Source organism: Chelonoidis abingdonii, chromosome 3 (assembly GCF_003597395.2).
Source record: "Chelonoidis abingdonii isolate Lonesome George chromosome 3, CheloAbing_2.0, whole genome shotgun sequence".
Taxonomy (NCBI): domain Eukaryota; kingdom Metazoa; phylum Chordata; order Testudines; family Testudinidae; genus Chelonoidis; species Chelonoidis abingdonii.
This window is the reverse complement of record NC_133771.1, coordinates 138,219,798-138,244,236: the sequence shown is the minus strand read 5'-3', so window position 1 is coordinate 138,244,236 and position 24,439 is coordinate 138,219,798. Positions and strand designations below refer to the sequence as shown.

At 39.2% G+C, this 24,439-nt stretch overlaps 1 protein-coding gene across 1 annotated transcript in view; it reads left to right on the top strand.

The window, feature by feature from the left end:
* The window catches only part of PCNX2 (pecanex 2), a 253,204-nt gene extending 229,299 nt beyond the window's left edge, over positions 1-23,905 (top strand). Inside the window, exons 29-34 of the mRNA XM_075064158.1 lie at positions 10,005-10,149; positions 11,949-12,179; positions 12,601-12,875; positions 14,220-14,404; positions 21,419-21,867; positions 23,154-23,905. Coding sequence (XP_074920259.1) covers positions 10,005-10,149; positions 11,949-12,179; positions 12,601-12,875; positions 14,220-14,404; positions 21,419-21,867; positions 23,154-23,327 — 1,459 coding nt within the window. The 3' untranslated portion in view covers positions 23,328-23,905. The remainder of the gene's footprint in view (positions 1-10,004; positions 10,150-11,948; positions 12,180-12,600; positions 12,876-14,219; positions 14,405-21,418; positions 21,868-23,153) is intronic.
* The last annotated feature ends 534 nt before the right edge of the window (positions 23,906-24,439 follow it).

Here is a 24,439-nt window from a genome sequence, read left to right as displayed (position 1 = left end):
TATGCAAAGCTGCCTGTTGAAGTAAGGCTATGTACTTGTCTAGAAGATACACACAACAGACAAGCAGCACGCACACTAGCTCTGAAGTGCGTGCGCATCTGAATGTATTGATGAATCTCATGCCCATCACATACACATTTCAAGCTGCTAGCAGATAATGGTTTAAAGATTTGCCAAAATAAATGGGAAGAAAATGAAAATCTATATCAGAATATGTTCTGAACGCAAGGAAGTATTCGAAAGTTTTAACAAAACAAGAGAAAAGGATGAAGTCCAGTGTACGTGCTGTAAATGGTATGGCCCAATTATTAAATGTAAATATTTCTAGGCTAATAGTTCTAAGTTTACAACAGTAAACTCTTTATTCAAATGAAAAGTTTTATTTGGGGATTAGAGATATATTGTTTTCTTAAACTTAGAGGTGGCACTGTGCTTTGAGTTCCACTTTAGTTCTGCAGCAAACCACATTGATGAATGGAATTCAAAGCAATAATCTACTGAATACTTTATTTCCCCTGTCATTCCAGCCACCAAAATAACCCCCAACGTTTACCCAGAAAAATTATTAATAGTTTTTTATTCTGATTTTCCCGTTTGTGGTGGTGGTGGTAATAAACACTCATAAATTCCTGGAAAAAATAAAATAAAATAAAATAAAGACTGAAAATGAAGGGCCTTAGTTACAGCATATACCTTCTCACCTTTGAGTGCAGTTTGAGGTGGGAGACAGAGACGTCAAAGTGCTTCCATTCAAATGAAAAATGGGACTAAGGTCCTGTCTAGCCGCACAAATGATACTGCTTTAACTATACAGGTATAGTTAGAGATGGTACATCTCTCTAGTGTGAATGAGGTTAGACGGGTAGAAAAATGCTTATCTGGTTAAGCTTATTCCCATATGGGAAGGGGTGGAAAGTGCTTTTATTCCTGTATAATAGCGTGCTCCCTGGGGACTGTATCAGTAAAGCTATTTAAAAAAGCAAAAAAGCACATTTCTAATTGACATTGTTATATTGATATAAAAATTGTGAGTAGACTAGGCCGAATCCTCCCCAGCCACTCTACTTAGAGTGTGTTTGTCTTATTTGAATGCTTAAGGAAGAATGAGCACACCACCAACTTGTATTACTTTGAAAGCATTTTATGTGGTAAGCCTGTCTCTTCTCAAGATAAAGCAATCCTTTAAATATTTGTTATAGCTTTCTCATCTTTATTTGAAATGTCTATAAAGTCTGCTTTTAAGTCTTCCTCTTTGAGCCAGTGACTCAAAACATTCACGGCCCACATTGCTTATTTCTCAGTGTGTTGCTTTTCTCTGCTTTCTTCAGAGGTTTCTTTATCTCGTCTCTATTAACAGCTGCTTGCTTCCTTGCTGTTTTAACTTTATTTTGAATGAGGTTGACTTTTTTCTTTTCACTTTTAACCACTCAAATTAGTGCGCTTTTTAGTAAGCGAGCAGTATTCCAGTCTATCCTGAAGTTACACTATTTTCTCTGCGAATCTAATTTTAGAATATGCGAACTTTGTGGAAAAACTGATGTGTACTGATAAGATTTTCAGGGAAAATATTAAAGCAGTTTTGGTCCGTGCCTACCAATAGATATACCACAGTGATGAGGGTATTAGAAATGCATATATAGATACCAGTAAAGCTGCCTAAAAGCTGTTACCCTCAGGGACTGAAATCTCCATTACTGTGCATCAGTACTATAGCAAGGCAACTACATTTAATCAGCCTGGATGGTTAGTAGATAAATGGAGTGGCTACAAATAGATAATTTTATCTCAGTTTTCCCTAAGTTTAATATAGAGAGAATACTGCAGGTAACGTTGATTACCTGCAAAGACTTTTGTACAAATTTTAATTGTGACCATTGGAGGTAGGTTATAGATTCCCACAAACACAGAAGCATTACCAGCTAATTGGATGTCTCTCTTCCTGAGCCTACTTCCTACTTAACAATACCTTTCTTGGGAGGTGGGAGAAGCATATACATGAGATGTGGAGTCGCCATGTGGTTTGTACAACTATATCAGTACTATGATTATTTTGTTTTCCTCTTATAGATATTTTGGCACCTCCAATTAAGTTTGTATCTTTCATTTTAGTAATATTGTACTGATGGGCTGACCAGTGTGTGGACAATAGTACCTTGCAAGGGTATGTGTTAACAAAAAAAAAAGGGCTTAAAGTGAGACTTAAGATAGTTCTGGCAATATCTTCTTTGCTACCACCTCACAAGGCACTTCCCTAGAAGCCTGTCGCTTAGCCTATCTTTTTAGTTCACAAGTCTTATAATAAACAGAATCTCTCAGAATAGATTTTTAGACAATGAAGCCTACTACCAAAATCCAGGCTATGGAGTGGCTCATCTGGAACATATGTCTTAGGGCCATGGTGAAATAAGTATATATCTGTCTTTGAGGGTCCTTTTTAATCAGAAGCACATAGAGATGAACTGAAGAAAAAGGTCAGAATAAAGTATATATGGCTGTTATAGGGACCCTGAGAAAAACACTGCTAATTGGTACCAAGGTGGGAATATTTTCCTGTTGACATCAAGGCTGTTACCAACAAAGAAAACTACAGATCCATTATCTTCTGCACCAAGCATAGTTCTTGTCATATTTATCATGTTTACCATCTGAAACAGTGTCACAAGTTGTTAGGAACACAAAGAAGCCGGAATTCAGTGGAACTCATATCGTAATATACCCAAATTATACTGGCATTTTATTAGTGTTGAGACTTTTTGTCTACTCAAAGAAATGATGTTGAGGACTTGGATTGTATTGCAGTGCTGTATTAAAACAAACTGAGGGAAGAGTAGGTAAGACAAATATGCATTTGATACTGGAGGACACAGATAAATTCTTTGCCAGTGGAAAAGGCAAAAATTCAGCCCTTTTCCATGGAAGGATGTCAAAGCATATTGTGGATCTTACTGGATTAATGTTTTTTTATTTTTTAAATTAGTTTGGGTTTGGTCACAGATTCCGTTCAAATGGGTAGTAGCTGGTAAACGTAGACCAAGATGTGTGTTAGTGGCCTATCAATTAAGTAAAAGGACTTAGCCCCAATTTATAAGTGGTCAGTAGGGGCGGCTCCAGGCAGCAACACGCCAAGTGCGTGCTTGGGGCGGCAAGCCACTGGGGGCGCTCTGTCAGTCGCTGCAAGGGCGGCAGGCAGGCTGCCTTTGGCAGCTTGCCTGTGGAGGGTCGGCTTGTCCCACGGCTTCGGTGGACCTCCTGCAGGAACACCTGCGGGAGGTCCGCCAAAGCCGCGGGACCAGCGGACCCTCCGCAGGCAAGCTGCTGAAGGCAGCCTGCTTGCTGTGCTTGGGGTGGCAAAATGCCCAGAGCCGCCCCTGGCGGTCAGGACCACTAAAACATTCTCTGTCATGTCCAAATGCTAAAAGATTATGTATGGGCTTTCTTTGACTTAGATACAATCATAGGTAGGGTGTTCAGAGGTAACCTTGGACCTCCACTTGTACTTTCCATTGTGCTATATGATAATACAGTAAAATCTTCCCCTTCTGTGATTCCTGTCTACATACTTTCTAGAGGTTCTCTATGAATTCCCATTAGGAAAACCTGAGATGTAACAGGTAGTCAGGATTGTAGAGTGCTAGCTATTTCTATTCAGTAGATCTCATGGGAGGAGGTGCAGCATTCTGACAGAGGTGAATGAATCAGCAGAGAATCTGTGATGCTAATGTATATACTGTTTGTGCTATATTCTAATCTCTGTTACAATGGTATGAATCTGAAGTAATTCAACTGATTGCAGCAAAATTACTTTGGATTCACATTAGTGTAAATGGCCCTTTATGTGATTTGGGGAGTGCTGAGCATGCTAGTGCTTAACAAAAAATAATAACGCCAAAGTCATGTTCAAAAAGCTGTGTTGAGCTGCACCCACTTACATCAAAATGGAAGTTTACAAAGTGTATATAAACTATCAATTTACACTCATTTACACGTTTTTGTCTAATCTATTAATCAGTAAATGTTATTCTGTAAACCAAAGTTTTAAATCTTCTTATATAATGTATGTAAATAATTTTTCAGTGTGTCTGTTTATGTAAATGTCATTACAACCCCAGCATTGATACTAGATTACACAATAAATTTACTCATTAAGGAAGCAGAACATTGCTATGCATATCACATATGCTCTTAAATTGTACTTAGGCAGCATCTTGCACTTCTCAGCAGAGTGATTTGAAGAATGACATCATATTACCACTAGTTTATTCAGGTGTAAATGTCATTTTTCATTTAGTGTAGGAGGTTTTGTGTATGAGAGTTAAAAAAAAAATAAAGAAATATGTTCATTAATCCTTCAAAGAGGAAAAAAAGCTACATTTTAGAATCTTTAATGTAAATTTGGACTCTGGAAAAATTCCAGATATGTCACTATATTCCAGTAAAGAGTCCCCAGGTGTCATTGTTTTGGAGCATGGGAGGAGGTGTGAGGACCAGATATCTGCTGAAGGTTAAGAAAAACAACAGTATTTTGTAATGCAGAAAATAAGAAATGAGATAGCCCTGAAACTGTGTTCCAGGAACTTTGAGGGATGGATTCTCAGGTCTGCAGAATTCACTTTGTGCTGCATTATTCCAGCCAGCTGAAGATTTCCCCCTGGAGAATTCCTCTGTGCAGGGGAATCTATGGCTCCAGTAAAGCTGGTGAAGGCAGCTAGCTCTGCTCCATGATCAGTCACCACCACCATCTCCTTCTCCATCAGGGCTGCAGTGCCTATCATGAGAGGGAAAGAGGTAGAGGAGGCACAATGAAGCAAGACTCCACTATGCCTTTACAGATGTTACATGTAGATTAAAGCAGCCCCTCTGTGGCTTTCTCTGCCAAGGATGAACAGAGCAGAATCAGGAAGCCATGATCAGCTCACTGTCAGCACACCTGTCTTTGCTGTGCTCGAGCTCCGGACTGGTGCAGGGGAAGAGTTCAGCCCTAAATTTCTTTTAGTGCATGTAATCATTGTGATTTCTCTCAGTTTAATCTACTTTCTCTTGAGGCTTTAAATGAGATTACCCTAAAGGACAGTGGCAGGTCTTGTGCAGAAGACAAGTGAAGGAAGGATATGATAAGAAGTAGCGGATAATGTTGTTAGACTAAACAGAACAGAATAAGGGGCACATATTTTGCTATCAGTTACATTTGTGTATATTCCCATTGGCATAAATAGGCGTTGCATTTGTATAAATGATGGACGAATCTGGTCTATGATGTTTTTATAACACTGTCTGTGATACTACCAAATAAACGTTAAGTCCTTGTTGATAAAATATATTGTCTAATGATAATACATGTAGATTTCTTTTTTTCAAATGTGCCTAGTATGAAACTTTGAGGTTCCAGAAAGTAAAGGAGCAGAATTGTTGATTATTCACCATTATTACTTTTACTGTTGTTGAAACTGTGAAGTAAATTAATCCTCAAAGGCTTTGTCTAAAATCTATAGGATGTGTGTATTCTATCATAGATGTTTGTGGATAATTCTCATGTACGCAAATGGGAGTTACATATACTCATTGAAGCAAAGTAAGCCCTTAGCTAATATTATTTTAGGATCCAAAATATCCCATGCAGCTGATTCAAATAAGCATGTCTAGCACAGCAGAAAAGATATTCCCAGTGTCAGCTAAGACATACAGATCATTGTAAACTTTAAGGGAAGCTCTCTCTGTCATGCAGGGGGATAAAAATCCTCATATAAATCTAGGGCTAAAGCATCCCCTGCTGCAACAAGATTAAAGGAAAAATAAACTTACTAGGGAAAGTTCATGTGGCTTCTTCTCTGGAGTTTCTTAGCTATTGTCTCATCTGTGGGGGTGGTATTGTGTCTTTGCAAAGAGAAGATTGGGAATGATCTGTGAACGGCATGGATTCTGAGTTCTTGAGGAAGCAGAGTGTCTAAAGTTTCAGTGTGATATATTTATTGGGGCTTGCTGTCTTTCTCAAATATATTTACCAACTGGTCTCTCATCACCAGCATGTAGAATTCTCAAGGAAGCAAGGAGTCTCAGGTTCCAGTAAACAATTACTCCAGCAACATAATTGGTGAAACCAGAGTCAATATCTTTCTCAGAGAAATCCTAAACTCTCTGTCTCCCTGTCTCTCTCTGGCCTCCTTCTTGTTAGAAGTCTGAAGAGTCCATAAGTAGACACTAGGCCCCATTGAGGATCAATGGAAAATTCTGTTATCAACCCATGCAGAGGGCTTGCCCCTCCTTGTTGCTTCTCACCTGCCCTCACCATCACAGCTGGCTGAGGAGCCAGTATGGACCGCTGATTGCCTCCCTACCTGTGCTCGTGTTCCCCTAATCATTAAGGGAGTAGAATGTTCAGAGTGGCAGTTAGAACTAGCTTTGGTTTTAATATACTACCCAACGCTATGGTATCTAATGAGGAGCAATGACTCCCTCTAAAATCACTGTCAGAAATGGGTTTACCAGAGGAACAAAGTTTTGTCCTCCTTTGGCTTGCTACATCCCCACCCAATAAACCCAAGGTCTCATCTATAATAGGCTTTAGGCTGAGGAATGTCCCAACATTTCTTCCATCTCAATAGTGGTACCACTAATCTAGACAAGGCACCAGAATCTTTTTTTTACCACCATGCCATACAGACTTCTTCTGAGCAGAATACGATGACATTGGTTAAAATGCTGGTGGCTGTCCAGAGCCCTGTGGTACACTCCCTTTCCCACAATTGCTACCATTAGTGCAGAAGATCCAGTGTTAGCAACATCAAGGCATTTTTCAGGAAAAAAAAGTAGTATGGGCACACACAACCATTGTTTACGTAGAATGGCTGCCCTGGACTCAGAAAGAAGGACAATTCTACTTTGGCTTGGTTGCCCTGCCTCTGATAATTATGGGGCCATCATGGCAGATTATCCTGTCTCTTAATCCCCTCCTCACCGGCATACTTTAAGGGACAGCTCAGTCCTAAGTATCTTCTTATAATTCTCTAGAATAGTCTTTAATTTAATTGACATCAGTTTTTAATGCTTTTACCTAATACGTTTAGAAACCGTGCCATATGTAGCACTTACATCTCCATTTAGTAAATGTACTTTCTTTGGCATGGAAGTTTATTGTAGCCAAGTGGTTTTGGTGTGAGCTAATAATTACAACAGAGATACTAAAATGCGTATGTTAAAACTGGGCCAAGAAACGAAACCCAGCCCTGAGAGAGGCCAGAAATCAAAGAACTTGGCTATTGCTTCATGATAATCTCATGTGACTCTTCAATACAGAGCATGTTAACACGAGAAATAACAATGGCTGCACGTTGTGTTGACTAATAAATATATGGTATGTGGAAGTGATGAACTGAGACTGTGTCCAACTAAAGGAAGGATGTACCCACATCTAATTATGATCAGCATAAGAAAAAACTTATTTAAATTGTTTTTTATTTTTTGTTTTTTTATAGAATAAATTCATCCCGTTGTCTCAGGAGACATGTATAATCTATCAGGGATGATAAATAGACACAAACGTCCATCAGGGTAGTCTAAGTGTATTTAATCCTATCTCAGCATGGGAAACTGGACTAGATGACCTCCTGAGGTCCCTTCCAGCCCTATGTTTCAATGATATATAATATTTAATGTACGTGCCCTTTAGATTCCCACCACTACTGTTTTGTTCCTGATATGAATCTCCTTTGCAGTAGCAATATTGGTTCTTAGGAAATTTTGGTGGGTGAATTTAGTATACATCACAATGTATGGTTGACAGTTCTTTCTAAATCCAGGCACAGTGAGAACAGGTGCTGGGTAAGCTTCCACTCACCACTCTGCTGATTCAGTTGAATTCTTACTTGCTACATCCACAGCCATTCTAATCCTGGACGTTTCTTTAGCAGGTGTTGCCACTCACACCAGATTGTGTAACATGCACAAATGTCCATATGGGTCTTTGTTGAGAATGCAAACTCTTCATTAGCTGTGATTCTAAGAATTGGATTTGAATCTCTAGAAATGAAAAAACAGTTCACTGTGCTGCCTACTCTCCTCCCATCCCAGACAACTGCGTGCTGCAGATTTAGTGTTCTTGACTTAGAAAAACTACACTATAGAATCTCATTATTAGTAGCTTTTTCTTAATTTTTATCCCAATAAAAAGGATTTAAATGCAATAGCAATTTCTCCATGTGAAGAGTCAGTTGTATGCTGGATGTTTGGTCAAATGGGTGACTTGGGTGAGGCAGCAGGACTTCTTCTATCCAGTTTTAAGTGAATATGACTCATTCTGAAACATGTATTTCACTAGACTAGATATACATATTAATCTGTTTTCTAAACTGGTTCCTTATACTGATTTCCCAGGTACAAACCAGGATGTTACATTTTCCAATCTCTGGGTGAGATTGATTGAAAGTCAAAAGGAGTTAGGTGTCTAATTCACTTAGGCCTCTTTGAAAAAATCCCACCCTGTGTTATTAAATACTAATAACCATAAGTAAATTAAGAACTCAGAGGGGCTTGCCTACATTTATAACATTCCCTGCAGTGACATCGGTCTCTGCCTTTCAGTCTACGTGCAGTATGGCTTCAGTTCATGCTGATAGTTGGTTTTTATTACATAGCATCTTTAAAGAGAAAATTGGTATGCAGCTGGTAATAGCCTATATCGTTCTATTACAATTTTTAAAACATGCTACCCACTAAGACCAAAATTAGAAATGTATTGCAGCTGAAGATAGACCAGGCAGTTTCCTAATCTCCCTGTTCTCTCCCTTGGAAAGAGAATTACTTCCTCCCTCCCCTCCTCCTCCTCCTAAAATAATTACAAAAACTCAATTAAGTGGAGAGCTCACACATTCTCTGGAGAAAGCCTGGATGGTAATGGAAATCTCTAAGATCTTATTGCTTTTCTCCTAAGAGTCTTTAAAATGTAAAAAGCTTCACTGTTGTAAAAGTGAATAAAATCATGTCAGGTAGATTAAACAATGTCCTGTGGGTTTGTAACAGATGTCCCAAGGTCTAATTCTATTTTCTTGAACACCATGGCCTGCTTCTTCTGAATAGTTTTAGGACTGCGATTTAAGTCATTTTCATTAAAAATACAAAATTTTTGTAAACATCTATTATAGTCCTGGGAAGCTTTTGGTCTCAGATAAGCAGTAGAGCTGAACGTAGTAGTTTTGCCTTCCAGGTGTCTGTGCAAACATTTTCTTTGGTTTTGATTTCCTGAATTTGCACCTTGTGCATCTTGCTTTGAGTATGTCAAGCTCAAGCAAACTCAAAACCTCCAAACCAAGCTCAGTCAGAAGCACCCAGTTCCATCTGGCTTCTTATCAAAACCTCACCGAACAGTGTTGTTTTTATTATTTCAATGCAAAACACCCCAAAGTTTGCTCAAAACTGTTCCCAGGTTTCCTTGAAATGTTCGTGAATCTTAATACACTTTACAGCATGCCTGGTTTAACTTTCAGGTTTGTAATGAAACCCTAAACCAGGCAGGTTTCAGGCTTCATTGAAAGTGTTTTGTGCAGCTGTGTTGGCATCTGCGTATCTATATCTAAACTTCTGTGCCTTGCCAGTGCAAACTACTAAAGTTAATGGCACTAGATGCATTTTAAAGGTCAACACATAAGGAGCCCAATCTTGCAATGTTTATTCATGCAAGTAGACCCACTGGTATCAATGGGACTGTTCTCTTAGGTATAGGTCAGATGATCAACCCAAGATATATTTAAAAACCTTACTAGTAAGCAGCCACACTTGTTTAGTAGTTACAATCCAATTTACTCTCATTTTGTAGTCACTCATTTACTGTGCAAGCCGCAGGAGAAAGTAGTTAAAGTTGAACCACAGTTTCTAAACAGAACTACATGTAGCATTTCTCACTTTTTCAGGGACGCTATCAACTCCTGTAACTTGTGAAAATGGAAAACTATTTGCAATGATTGGTTCAACATGGAACTGTTGTTCTGGGAATAACTAATGTTGTTATTTTACAGTTTAGATTCCTTTCTTTATGGACTCCATGCTCTGTTCAAAGGAGACTTTCGAATTACAGCAAAAGATGAATGGGTGTTTGCAGACATGGATCTGTTGCATAAAGTTGTCGCTCCAGCAGTCAGAATGTCCCTGAAGCTACATCAGGCAGGTTTTTCACCATTACTATTGTACATGTTTTCCTAAGGAAATGTAGGAATGCTATGAAATTGGCCCAAAATAAAATGAGAGAGGAAGGTTTTAGTTGTGGCTTTCTTCTGAATAACTTGCTTGACAAAAATAGAAAAGCTTAGCACGTGATTATATTTGTTTCACGTATATTTCACCATTTGATCTTTTTTTGTCTCTCCCCCCTTCACAATTTTAAATCATTTATATTCCAGAGTCCTTGATCTTCATGGAGATAAAACTCCCATTGATTTCAATCAAAGTTTTACCTGCACAGGAACTACAAGATTCATTCCTAGATTTTTTTTTTAATTAGACTAATTTGATTGCTATTTTATTAACCATTTATGTGTTAACAAAGAAATGATTTGATATTGTTGCCTTTAAAAAATGTAGTTGAGGGGGATATTGTTTGGAAGGTTTAAAATGCTTCTTATCAGTCAAATGGCACAGTTGTTTCATTGATTATGCCATGAGGTTTCTGAACATAGAGACAATGGGGCCACATTTTGATCTCAATTACACAGATGTAAACCTGGAGTGTCTCCATTGAGGTCATTGCAGTTACTCCAGATTTACATCTGTATAACTCAGAGCAGATTATGGTTCATGTAAACTAACCATACAGTAGTTTTTGTTCTATATAATGTGTTATTTAATTGATAGCATTGTCTCTATATGTTGTGAATGTAGCGGATGGTGGAGCTGCTATGTAATAATCTAAGAATACTGGTCAATAACAATTTATGAACACTGGATGCAACTGGGTCAGTGAATTACTGCATAGATATATTGGGTTATTAGACTTTCCTGTATGTATGTATTGATTTAGCTTGCTAGGGGGCTGTTGGAAAAACAAACAGGAATGCACCCCTAATGGCTACAGATAAGCAACCCTGCAACAAACACTTGTGCAGGGGCAATCCAAAGAGTGGCCTAGCTGCAGGCTCCATCTCATAGTTACACATATGTTTTCCCAAGGCTGTGAGTCTAGAGATCAAAGGGACACTAAAAGTTTAAAAGGACATTCTAGAGAGAGATGGGGGGCGGGGGTTGTGATGCTGATAAATTATAAGGGACTATTAATTTAATAATGTCGTAGACAGGAACAAATCTTTTTTGCTTTTAAAACAGCTATAAACATTGCTATATAAAGCATATGAACAGTCACACTTCATTGACATTGTCTCCTTACATTAACATTGGTAATATTACTGTGTATCAGATAAAGAACCAGCACAATAATGTGATATCTCTAGATGTTGTTCAGCTTTGTAGGGTTTTATATATATACTTTAGGTGGAACTCCATCATTGATTTTTTGATATATATAAAAAATCAATGATGGAGTTCCACCTAAAGTACAACATTTCACAGGTTGTTCTATTTCAGTTACATCCTACATGAAAGAACTTGCAGGTCTATCTATTTCAATTCCATACTTTTTTCTTAAAGTGGTTAAACTGCCATTCTTTGTGTCTATCCAGTAAAGAGGCCGGATACTCTATGGGTTAGTTGTCATCATACAAACATTTTCTTCATGTAGCCCTCTATAGTACTAGGGTGTTAACGGTTCTGTTGCTTTTCCCTCATCCAATCCCCACCCTTACCCTGTGTTATCTCTAATGTAGCCTTTATAGACACAAACCTGTTCCAAGTGAAGTCAACAGTGCTTTGTCATTGACTTCAATGAAAGCAGGAACTAGTTTATCTTCAATAGCTGTTCTCTTTTCATGGAACTGTCTGACCATAGTAATATTCATTTCATTTAATACCAGGACCAGTTCACCTGTCCAGATGAGTATGAGGACCCTGCAGTTCTGTATGAGGCAATCCAGTCTTTTGAAGAAAAGATTGTAATTTGTCATGAGGGTGACCCTGCCTGGCGCAGAGCTGTACTCTCTAACAGAGAAGAGCTGCTCACCTTGAGACATATAGTGGATGAAGGGACAGATGAATATAAAGTTATTATGCTCCACAAAAGCTACCTGAGCTTCAAAGTTATCAAGGTACCAAAGACATCTTTCTAGTATTTCAGATTTGTATTATTTCATCTGTGGCCAGGGCACTCACAAACAGGCAATCTTCACTTGGTGAATTCTTGGGACCTGAGTAAGTAGGTTTAGCTAAGAGAGGGAGTTTGATTGGGCTGTTGGGGCAGGGGACTGGGAGCCAGGACTCCTGGGTTCTATTCCTGACATACTGTGTGGCCAGGATCAATTCACTTAAATTTCCTGTCCTTCTGTTTACTCGTCTGAAATAAAAATTCAAGCTTATCTGAGTAATATTTGTAAAATTTCTTGACTCGTTGATAAAAGATACTATGTAAATACAAAATACGGTTCTATTTGGATTATACACCCATCGTAGTATTGTTTTTTTAAATTGAAAACATTTTCAAATGGTCCATATTTTTCTATTTAACTGTAGGTAAACAAGGAATGTGTCAGAGGGCTTTGGGCTGGGCAGCAACAGGAGCTAATTTTTTTGCGCAATCGTAATCCAGAGCGAGGTAGTATCCAGAACAATAAACAAGTCTTGAGGAACTTGATTAACTCTTCATGTGATCAGCCACTGGGATATCCAATGTACGTTTCCCCATTAACCACATCTTACATAGGGACACACAGCCAGCTGATGAACATCTGGGGTGGACCTATCAGTTTGGACAACATTAAAACATGGTTCAGATCCAAGTGGTTAAGGTAGGTGGTTAGACAATGTTCAGAATGTATTATGATATGCAGGGGAGGAAGTCTGTGATCATGTTATTTTCTATTAAGAGAGTTTCTCACTCTGTGAGAAAAATTATTAATTCCTGATGGATGCAAGCATAATTAAATATATAGAATAGCTTCCCAACTACTGTGGAAAGAAAACTCTGAACTCCATTAACGACATTCAAGTATAGTCCTCTGTCAGCCAGACAGCATCATCATCATGTTACTTAGCCTTATTGGCAATGATCTTATTCAGAAAAGAATGATTTCTTGAAATCAAAATGATTCCTAGGCATTTTACCTTTTATTTTTTGTAAATAGCAATATAAGTTTTCCACGTTGCAGTGACTCTGAATGTGTTGAAACATGAATATAGGTGTTACGCTCTAAACTTTGGCAGTTTGTGTCAGACAGGCATTCCCAAGTTCTGATATTTATCCAAAATATACCTAACCTTTTTTTTTATTTTTTGTGTAATTTTCATAAAGGAACAAATAACAAAAAATACAAAAAGATAAATGATTTATAGCTTGCATATGTTACCAAATACTGCAGATTTTGCAGGCTATCCAATCAAGTTATGCCACTATGAAACTTTGTCACTTGTCAAAGTTGCAAGACCAGACAATGCAAAATCAGACAGTATTACACAGTCTAACCTTTTATTGAATCTCTATCATCAGGCCCCAACTTCCAGGATATATAATCCCAATAGCTCTCTCTCTCTCTCCCCCATTAATTCTGTATCTCGCATCTTTCTTTTGTCACTCCTGTAAGCACTTTTCATGCAGGAATAGTGCATTTAACCTACCATCCACTCCATTCCTTTCATGGCTGTAGAGAAGGGACAGGACCCTTGTTTGCTTGACCCATCACTGCAGCTCTATTTGCTCTAACCTGCACTCTAGGGTTTCCTTTGTATATTAATCTCCCAGAGTGCACTTTATTCCCAGACCGTATGAGATTTGGGAGAGAAGAGCCTGCCACTTGGCTTCGTCATATAAAGATTCACCTTTTGGGACTAATTTGACATTGGATTGGTTTCAGGGCTCCAAGGCCACCTACCAAGACAGATTTGGTTTGGGCGATGAATGGTGTTTTATGTTGCTTTTTATTTTGACTAAACCAAATTACCCACCTCTGATATAACTATAATGTAATATAATTACTGTCCTCAAAACTGTCAGAGCTCTGGTGTTCGCCTGTTGAATACATCTAGAAGGCTGGTCAGAGCACAGCTATTCACTTGTACTGTGAGTTTATCTAATGTTGGCCGCACACATTCTAATAAGCAACGTAACTTGAGAGTGCGTCTCATCTCACAAACAGAATGCGGAAGGACTGTCATGCCAGTCACAACAGTGGAAACAACATTGAAGAGGTGGATAGTGGAGGTGGGGCTTCATCCAGAAATAATTCCGCAAGTAATGCAAGCCAGAGTAGTAGCTCACAACACACAAGATGTGGAACACCCCAGATGCAGCCTCCTTCACAAGATTCCCATCAGTATGCAGGTAGGTATACCAAAACATGGGCTCTATTAACAGTCTGTTTAGGCTTGTCGTTCCTCAGGGAAAATGTGACGGAGGTGTTTGGTGTTTTATTTTATAGCTTTATGACATGATGCAGTCACGTACTTAGAGGATCAATGATCTAAAATTCTAGATTCTGTGGAGTCAAACTGTATAAACTGTGATTCAAATTACTACATCTGCTGGTGATTCTGGCCTCAGAAAAGCTTCACAGCTCTCAACTCACCAAATTTAACATTTATTAGGCCACTCCTGTATTTACGTGCTCTGGTAAAGCTGAGGACAGCACACACAGTCCACTCTTCACCTTCTCATGGTTGATATCACATTATCAAAGAGAGGAAGACAGGGAGGAATGTGGTTGCTGGAGCTGAATTGAGTTTGAATGTTCATAAAAATTAACCAAAGTGAAAAAGAGTTTCTTTGCTCTGAAACTAATTCCAGAGTGATGGGCTAACTTATTGATGAGCTGGATGGGATGCCTGAGCATGGCAAAGATGGTGAAGCTGCCCAGAATCTTGCCAAATTATTACACTTCATACCAAATACAGTGTTTTGAAAAGTTTAAAAAATCGTAAGTGACATCATGGGCCAGGTTCACCTCTGTGTCTGAAATCCACTTAGTGTAGAGGATTAGAGGAGAGGTGTGATTAAGGAGCTGGTTAGGGTTACAGCTCCCTGATCCTGGGAACCAGTCCACATCTTAAGGGACTATATGATATTAGCCTCACCCCCTTCTTACCTCCAACTTGTCTCATATACTAGTAGTGCAAATGAGCACAGGAGTCAGTTTCCCTGTTTATACAGAGGGTTCCCCTTCACTAGGAGTATTCTCTTCTGGTTAGCTATGATCAGATGCTGGCACCTTTGTGACATCTGAGCAGTGCAAAGGGGCCAGAATGAGAACAAAAGAAATATCCACTGGAAATCCTAATTTAAGAAATAGAGATCTTAACTTCCCTAATTTCCAAGCAAATTATTAAGCAGGCATGTTTAGGAGGTGACCTTCTGACTTATTCTTCTGGGGATGGTCATTGGGAGGGCATAGGACAAGCAGAATGGCTATCAAAGAAGTTACCTGAATCCCCACTGACAAACTACTGAATGCTAGATCCCTGGCCCAGGAGATGCTTTTTGTAATGGTAGAAATTCAAACACAGATGGGAAGTAGCTAAAAAGTGAATTCAGTGAACCCTGTCCCTTGACTGTTTACTGAGAACTCTAACCCTTCAATTGTGCCAAACTCTTAACTAAATTGCTAAATGGGAGACACTGGGGAAATCAAACAAAATGTCCTGATTATATGAGCAAGAGGGTTTCCTGATCACTAATGCACGTGGGGTTGTTTCTCTACTGTAGCTTCCATTATATAAATACAGTACTCATCAGAAAAAAACCAACATTTAGACCTGGCCAATCATTCTGATATGAAGTAATTCATGTCCTCCTCACTTATGAACAAAAGCATGCATTGAACTTATATTGTGAGCCAAAAACTATTTTAGATTTGTGATGATCTATAAGGCAGGGCTAGCTGCCTGCTCACTGGAAATACTGGTGTAAAATAAGTCATACTCATCGCATCTCTGAGGGCTCAGGACTTGCTGAAAAGTTGAGTTAATTGACTGTACACCACAGTTATGCTATAGGTTATAAATTAAGGCAGAGAACTAGGAACAGGATACTTGTTCATTTCTTGTTATATCTGTTGGCTCTTACATTAAAAATAATGGATGAGGCTGTAGAGAATCTTTCCCTGAATATAAATTATATTGTAAGTTTACAACTGCTGCTTTTGATTCCTGTGTTGGAGCAAAATCCCCATGTGCACTTCTACAATTTGACAGTGCCATAATCAGAAAGTAAGCTTAATTGTAAAATAATGACCCTGAGGGGCTCAAATGATAGTGAAAGATAACTGGGAACTGTTTAAGAACATTTTTGCTAGATCCCCAAAAAGCCACAATAGTGATAAAAGGCTACATTGGTTAAAAACCAACCTGTCTGAGAGGAGAAATGAAAACAGCTATAAAAATCATTTTAAAAAATTATATATAACACATGCAACAAAGGCGAAGATGAAAGAAATATAAATCAGAAGCTACAGTTAAGGACAAGGAGGAGTTTTTTAAAATTATATTAGGAATGACAGGAATCGTATCAATGGTATTAGTCCATTACCAAATGGAAATGGTAGAATCATCAATAATAATGCAGAAAAGGCAGAAGTGTTAAATCTATTTCTGCACTGTATTTGGGAAAAAGCCAGATAATGTATTTATATCATATGATGATGAAGATGCTGTTGATGATGAAATAGTTTCCATTCCAAAAGTAACCAAGGAGAATGTTAAGAAGCAGCTACGGTTTGACATTTTTTAATTCAACAGGTTCAGTTAACTTACTTTTAAAAGAGCTGGTTGAGAAGCTCTCTGGATCCTAATGTTGATTTTCAATGAGTCTTAGAACACTGGGGAAGTTCCAGGGGACTCAAAAAAAGCTAATATTGTGCCAATAATTTAAAAGAGTAAACAAGACGGCCCAGGTAATTATAAGTTTGGCAGCAGGGCATCAATCTTGGCATAATAATTGAACAGCTGATTTGAGACTTGATTAATAAAGAAATGAAGGCGGGTAATATAATGAATGCCAATCAACATGGGTATAAGGAAAATCGATCTTGTCAAACTAACTTGATTTTTTTTTGGATGAGATTACAAGTCTGGTTGATAAACGTAATAGTGTTGATGTATGTGATAGACACAGGCCAGCTGGTAACAGCAGAGTAGTAGAAGGGAAATCTACTGGCCACTGGATAAGCAGTTTTCTGTTCCCTGAGTGACTAGAGCAGGGGCTGCTCCAGACTACTGAGAACACCTGATTCCAATTAACCTGCTAAGGGTCAGATGAGGCTGTTAAGCACCTGACTCTAATTAAGTCCCCTTTGATGCTATAAAAGGGCTCACTCCAGTCAGGCCAAGGGGAGCCAGGGAACCAGAGGAGAGGAAGTGTGTGTGTGAGGAACTGGGAGCAAGAAGCGTGCAAGAAGTTGAGAGTGAGTAGACATACTGCTGGAGGACTGAGAAGTACAAGCGTTATCAGACATCAGGAGGAAGGTCTGGTGGTGAGGACAAGGGTGTTGGGAGGAGGCCATGGGGAAGTAGCCCAGGGAGTTGTAGTTGTTGCGCAACTGTACTAGGAGGCACTCTAGACAGCTGCAGTCACAGGGCACTGGGCTGGAACTTGGAGTAGAGGGTGCGCCTGGGTTCCCCCCAAACCTCCCAACTCCTGATCAAACACAGGAGGAATTGACCTAGACTGTGGCTTCTACCGGAGGGGAAGGTCTCTGGGCTGTTTCCCGACCCACAGGGTGAATCTGTGAGGCGAGCAAATCCGTCAATAAGCGCAGGACCCACCAAGGTAGAGGAGGAACTTTGTCACATATGGTATACTTAAACTTTTGTCAGGCATTTGACTTGGTACTGTGACAGACTGACAATTACCTACAATATTCTGAATGAATTTTATTGAATTAAATTATTGATTTAGGTTTAATACCTTTGGAATCCATTGTATTAAAAATGCAATTGTGTATGTGTTGTTGTGGCATTGTATGTACCTTCTCTGGTAGTAGGGTGATGCTAATGTAATTCCTCAAGTTATCAGCCCTTTGAAGATACCCCCCGGTCCTCCGGAGACTTACATATATACTACTTCAAACTGGATTCTCCAGGGACCAATAGACAAAGAAAGGACTTTTGGATAAATAGCCAGCTTTTAAACTGTTTTGTGGCCTTCTTCCTGATCCAGCAACAGACTCATGGTTTATGGGATCCCCTATCCTTAGGATTGAGTTGGAAGGGCTGAGGCCCCATAAGACTGGGTGCTTGTTCTGAGCTGACTCGTCACCACACCCCATAGGTGGGGATTGAAGGATTGCTCCTGCCAGAGTCCACATTAGAGTTGTGATGGTATCTGGTAAACTTATTAGCGTGCATATAGATTTTTAGTATTTTTTTAATACATTTTTTAATGCTTTTTGCCTTAAGAATAAAATAGCCTTGCATAGGAAAAGTCATATGTTAAAATAACTGTTGAAAATCACTTCATTATTAATCACTGAAGAGAAAGCAAGCACGTGTGCTTGGGCCGCCTCTCTGCTGTGCATAACATAGTGAAGGCAGGGAACTGTGCAGTCTGGAAATACCCCCGTCGGAAAGGACTGAGACCTGGGTCTTCATCCAAGAAAGGCAATGGCTGGGGAAGCCTGAGATTGGGTGCCCTTGTTGAATTTTCATAAGGCCAAATGTAAAGTCACACATCAAGGAACAAAGAATGTGAGGGACGCTATCCTGGGAAGCGGTGACGCTGAAATGGATTTTGAGATCATGGTAGATAATCAGTTGAACGTGTGCTCCCAATGTAATGCTGTGGCCAAGTAGACAGATGTGATCCTTGGATGTATAAATGAGACTAGAGTAGAGAAGTTATATTACCTCTGTATTTGGCACTGACGTGATTGCTACTGGAATACTATGTCCTGTTCTGAGGTCTACAATTCAAGGAGGATGTTGATAAATTGGAGGGTTCAGAGAAGAACCAAGTGAATAATTAAAGGATTGGAAAACGTGCCTTAACAGACTTGATTAGTTTACACATAACTGCATGGGGAACAGAAATTTGAAAATAGAGGCTCTTGCAAACAACAGCCAAGGGCTGGAAGCTGGAGCTAGACAAATTCAGATTAGAAATAAGGGACACATTTTTAAAGTGATTATATTTAACCATTGGAATAACTTACTAAGGGTTATGGGGGATTCTCCATCACTGGAAGTTTTTTCAATCAAGATTGAACTAGAGCACATCTTTTAGGAAAACATCCAAACGGGAATTAATTCAGGGACGTTCTAAGGCCAGTGTTATACAGGTCAGACCAGATGATCACAATGGTCCCTTCTGGCCTTACAATTTATGAAACAACTGTATTTCATGTTTCTTAATTTAATATTTCACTTTACTGGCTGGTGCCATTCAGTCTGCAAAATGCAATTAAAACCCTACATAAAAATGAGGAAAATCAGAAGCATGAAAATACGGTGGGTGCACCAAAAAAAGTGTTTCTACTTTACAGTACAGTATAGTATATAGAACAGCCTTTGTTTTCCAAAGTGTTTTCAGGGGCTGTGCTATTTATGTGTAGATATGGGTGGTCTACTACACAGCACTGTAACTGCTGAATTTGGGCTGAATATAGAATATTTTTGGACAGTGGTCAGCTTGGCAGTTTAAATCATGAACAGATGTTTGTACATATTTGGCGGAACTCACAAATCACAGCCTCTCTGTTCCTAATTTATATCTGTCCTTTATATTTTAAGAAGATAACATTAAAACAAGCAAGTGACCTAGAAATAAGGCTTAATCAAAACCCCCGAGTTCAAACACTTTGGATCTTTGGGAAAGTCAGAACTGCATCTAGATCCAAACTTGGCAGCTCAGGCCTGTCTTTAATTACCATTAACACTCTCCCCAATCATCCCATCTGAAGTGCAGAGCATCCATTGGCAAGTTTTTGAATCAGTGCACGAGGCTTAGCTGCATTAGTCCCATTGGCTTTAGTGGGAGTCCTGAGGCTTTTATTACAGGGGCCACTGCCCAATATGCAATTGTTGAAAGTGTACTTTTTATCGTTCTGAATATAAAAGTAAAAATAATGTGGTGGTGTAAATGGTATGGAAAATTGCTCACTACTTGCCAGGCCAACTAGACTTTCTTCCAGCTAAGCTGATTCCATCATGTTACTGCCACTTTATATATGGAAAAGAGATGAGCAGCCAGCCAGCGGATAGGACACTGACTGAGTCACAAGATCTAGTTTCTATTCCCGGCTCTGCGCCAAGCTATGTAACTTCTCTGTGCCACAGCATCTGTAAAATGGGGATAATGATACTTTTCTTTGAAAAGCACTTTGAGAGCTATAGAAGAGCTGAGTAATAGTAGTATCCTTGATGTTGGGTTATTATATTAATTGCATTGAAATTATTCCTGAATTCAGCAAGCAATCAGATTTATAGAGAATTGTCCGTTTGGGATTTATGTTGCTTTACCAGCAGAGAAATTTCAGTTTTTGAAGGAATTTGCTGCTTATAATGGAACTTCAGCCCCTTTGCTTCCACCCCCTTCCTATTTCATGCACTGGGGAAAAAAGATCAACAACCTAGGAATCCCTGAAAGGCAAAATTCATGCCTGTATCATTAGATCTTACAGATTTGCTGTTTTCAAAAATATTAATACTTTTTAATCCCACAGTTACAGCTATGACATTAAAGTACCAGCGTATGTTAACATTTTGGGTTTCCTGGCTATGGAAAGTGAAGCTTGCAGTCAAATGAATAGGCGCTCTGTGTGAGTTTGAGATAGAATCAATATAGAGAAGCATCAAGCATGTTAGGTGCCTGCTGTGCGTGCCAACCTGCTGTCTGTGATCTGTGGACTTGATTGGGTCCACAAGCAGGTGTCTGGTGTGTTCAGTGGTTTGTGAGTGGGGTTTATTATTATTTTACTCTGTGAACATGCAAACGTACAAGAATTAAAAATACGTAAATCAACTGTGCATTTAAGTGGTCCTCTTTGCTCAATCACAATCCTTTTGTCCAATCAGGGAGAAGCAGAGGTGGCCCCAGCGGGAATTCTGTGTAGTCTTTTGGCCATGTAGCTGATGGCTGTGAGTGTGCTCCAGTCAAAGGCAATAGAAGATCTGAAACATTTTGCACTGCAAGCAGGATGAACCAAATGATTTCATAGGTTTTGTCAATCTCTAATTTTTATGATTCGCTGAATGTTTGTTTGTAAATCCTCAGTATAAAAGTATATGTGTGATAAAGAACGCTACGTAAAATATACCCTAGTAAATGGGTAGAACCAGTAATGTGTGTGCTTTGATGATATGTAACTGAAAATATAATTTAAAATAAAACTATTTCTCTCTTTTAAAGGCAGAACAAAATTCAGGAGTCAGTCTGTTCAGACACATGCTGCCTTAAACCAGAGGCCACCAGTTTCAAGTTATTCTGAACCACTTGTAGAAAGTTACCAACCCATTATCCAAGCTTCCACATCTGCCCATGAAATTGTCCAAAGGCTTTCGAGAAGCCAGTTGTCCTTCCACAATTCAGTCACAACTGTGTTTTCTCAAACCCCTGCTATTCCTGCTGGTGGCCAGTTGACTGTCCAGGATAGAGCTGGAGCAATGCTCAGGTCCAGTCTGGCCTCTTCCACCAGTTCTACACTCAGCCTTCTGTTTGGCAAGAGAAGTTTTTCAAGTGCTTTGGTGATTTCTGGGCTCTCGGCTGCTGATGGAGGAAACACAACTGATACCCAGTCATCCAGCAGTGTCAACATTACCATGGGTCCATCTGCTAGAGCTGCAAGCCAAGCAACACGGGTAAGGTAGAGTCATGTTAGCAGGAGCTATAATTCTATTCTATTCTACTCATGTTCTTATGCTGCCCTCACCACTGTAGTATTCAAGTGTCTGCCAGGAGTGCATTAAGCATTGTGACTAACATCTGTCACGTGCTTTTATTCTCTCTTCCTCTTATTCTCTCCCCAGGGAAAATTTGTATGTGCACTTTAGTATTTTGTTTGGTTGGCTACTTGACTCTGTGATTTAACTTTTGATTCCAATCAGACTCCTTCCTGAAGTCCATCATCCTCACTACAGACCCTCCAGAGTGGTAAAATAAAATCATAGTCCTTAGACATGAAGCAGTTTGGCAAATCGAATGAGAGTTTGAGGGCATAACTAACGTTAAATAATTTGGCATTACCAAGTGGAACCAAGTAAGTTGATTTGTTGTCATTCGGACAAAATCATTGGATATGGATAGCCCAAGTCTGGTTTCTCATGTACATAGCATACAAATATATTAACCCACATGATACCAAGGTTGTCTATGCCTCAAGTGTTTCATCCTAACCGCATCATGTAATGATCAGTCCTGTTCCAAATGAAGGCAATGAGTTTTGCCATTATCTCCATTAGGAGCTGGACTGAGCATTATTCACCTAGGGCCTACTGCTCGACTTACTTATGCCAGTATTATTTTTTGTCTTTCTGCAACACCAGTAGACATGCAAGGCACTGCACAAACAGATAAGACACAACCCCTGCCCAAAGAGTTTACAGTCTAAGGTCTGGATCTTGCCAACCATTCTCAACTCCCTTTGAAATTACGAGAACTAAGCTGAGCACTTTGCGTGGCCAGGCACAAGTGAGCTCTTGCAGTCAATGTGGCTACTTGCCAGCATGTGGTGTGAAATAAGGCTTTTATTTAAACCTGCTGCTTTAGCATAGGAAGTCTTCTAGTGAAGTTGGAGCAGAATTAAATTAATTACATTTAGGGGTAATTTGGGGCATCCTTTTCAGACTTAACATCATCAGGCATAGTACAGTGTAGGTATTACTGCACAATCTCTATCTGGTAGTCTGCTCTTGTGAGCAGTTCTATGCTGTTATCACATGAAGAGGGACAAGCGCTGGGGTCTTCTCTTGTTCCTTTTTAGCTCCTGAAGTTCACGGTATAACTAAATGTGAATCATATAAAATTACACAAAACAGTATGAAGTGCAGAAATCTAACATCTCTTTGTTTCAAAATGTCCTTTTTGAAAAGAACCAAATGAAGTGCCATCTAGACATTTCCTAAACTATTATAAATTTTGTTTTAAGCAATTATCCGAGTCTTATGAAGTGACTGATGCTACAAAATCTAGACAGCGAAAAGACCTAGGTCCTGCCTGTGCCATTTTTGAGAATCATAATCTGGAGTGTAGAAGAGCCAGCCAGGAGGATATGGCACTGGAGGATACAGCTTCTCAACAGAGCCTCTCAGAAGAGCAGTGAAGAATATTCCTAGGTCAAGGGCCATATGTACGCCTTCAAAGTACAGAAAAACACATCTAGGTCAGTCAGCTGCAGTTATTTCAAGTGTAACAACAAATCTCAAAATGCTTTATTTTTCTAACTTTGGAGAAAGAATCCCATTGTGCAGATGTTCTTCAGCAAAAAGGCTCGGCATGGGGGGATGGAAGGACCTTTACAGAATTTAAAGATGTCCTAAAATGCAGTGCAACTTCATCTCAGGTTCTTCACATTTCTAAAACAATGAATAAACTCTGCTGATATCCTTCCCCCCCAACAGTGCTGACACACTTGTGGTGGAAATCTGGACATGCTCAAAAAGAAGCATGCATGGAAGTGCAAGTGAAAGCAATGGAAGATCTTAATACAACTTGTCTGTGCGCTTTTCGCCATCTGTTTCCTGCCATAATGAAAGAGGACTGCATGTTAAATAATTGGCGTTTGATACATAATGCATCACAAAGAACAATTCTGAATAAAAGCAATGAACATGTAATAGGATAGTACAATACACTAACATTAGAGCTGAATCTGAGAATTGTTAAAGGCAAACCTCATTCTTCCTTTTCTTTAAAGTGTTATGCAGATGGTAATTATGTATAGCAACATATTAATACAGGTGAAGATATACTGCATGCAGCCATGTTGAAATACTGTATGAAAGAGAGAGACTACACATTGCAACAAGGCAAGTTTTGAGAACAAAGTATAGCCGGTGCATGGAAAGCCTTCACAAAGCATATGGTGCTCCTTATTTGCAAGCAAAGCAGTTTTAGATACAAGACTGCTCTTACATGTAATCTCGCACTCCTGTTCAGTTTACAGGAATGCATGCCTATATCTGAAGCCAAGAGGCTAAAACAAATCCTTAATGTACTATAGTATATACACACACATGCTCATACATTTTTTTTGTAATTAAACAATTTACAACTATCGGTGTCTCAATGTTCTTCTGTACTGTAACTACAGCAGTTCCTTTCTAATCCTTATCACACTAATCTACACCTATGGTGGTTTTCTACACAAAACCAGGTTGTCTTGTCCCACTTAATGAGCAAGATTGAATAGGTGATGCTGTAGTGAGGTCTCAT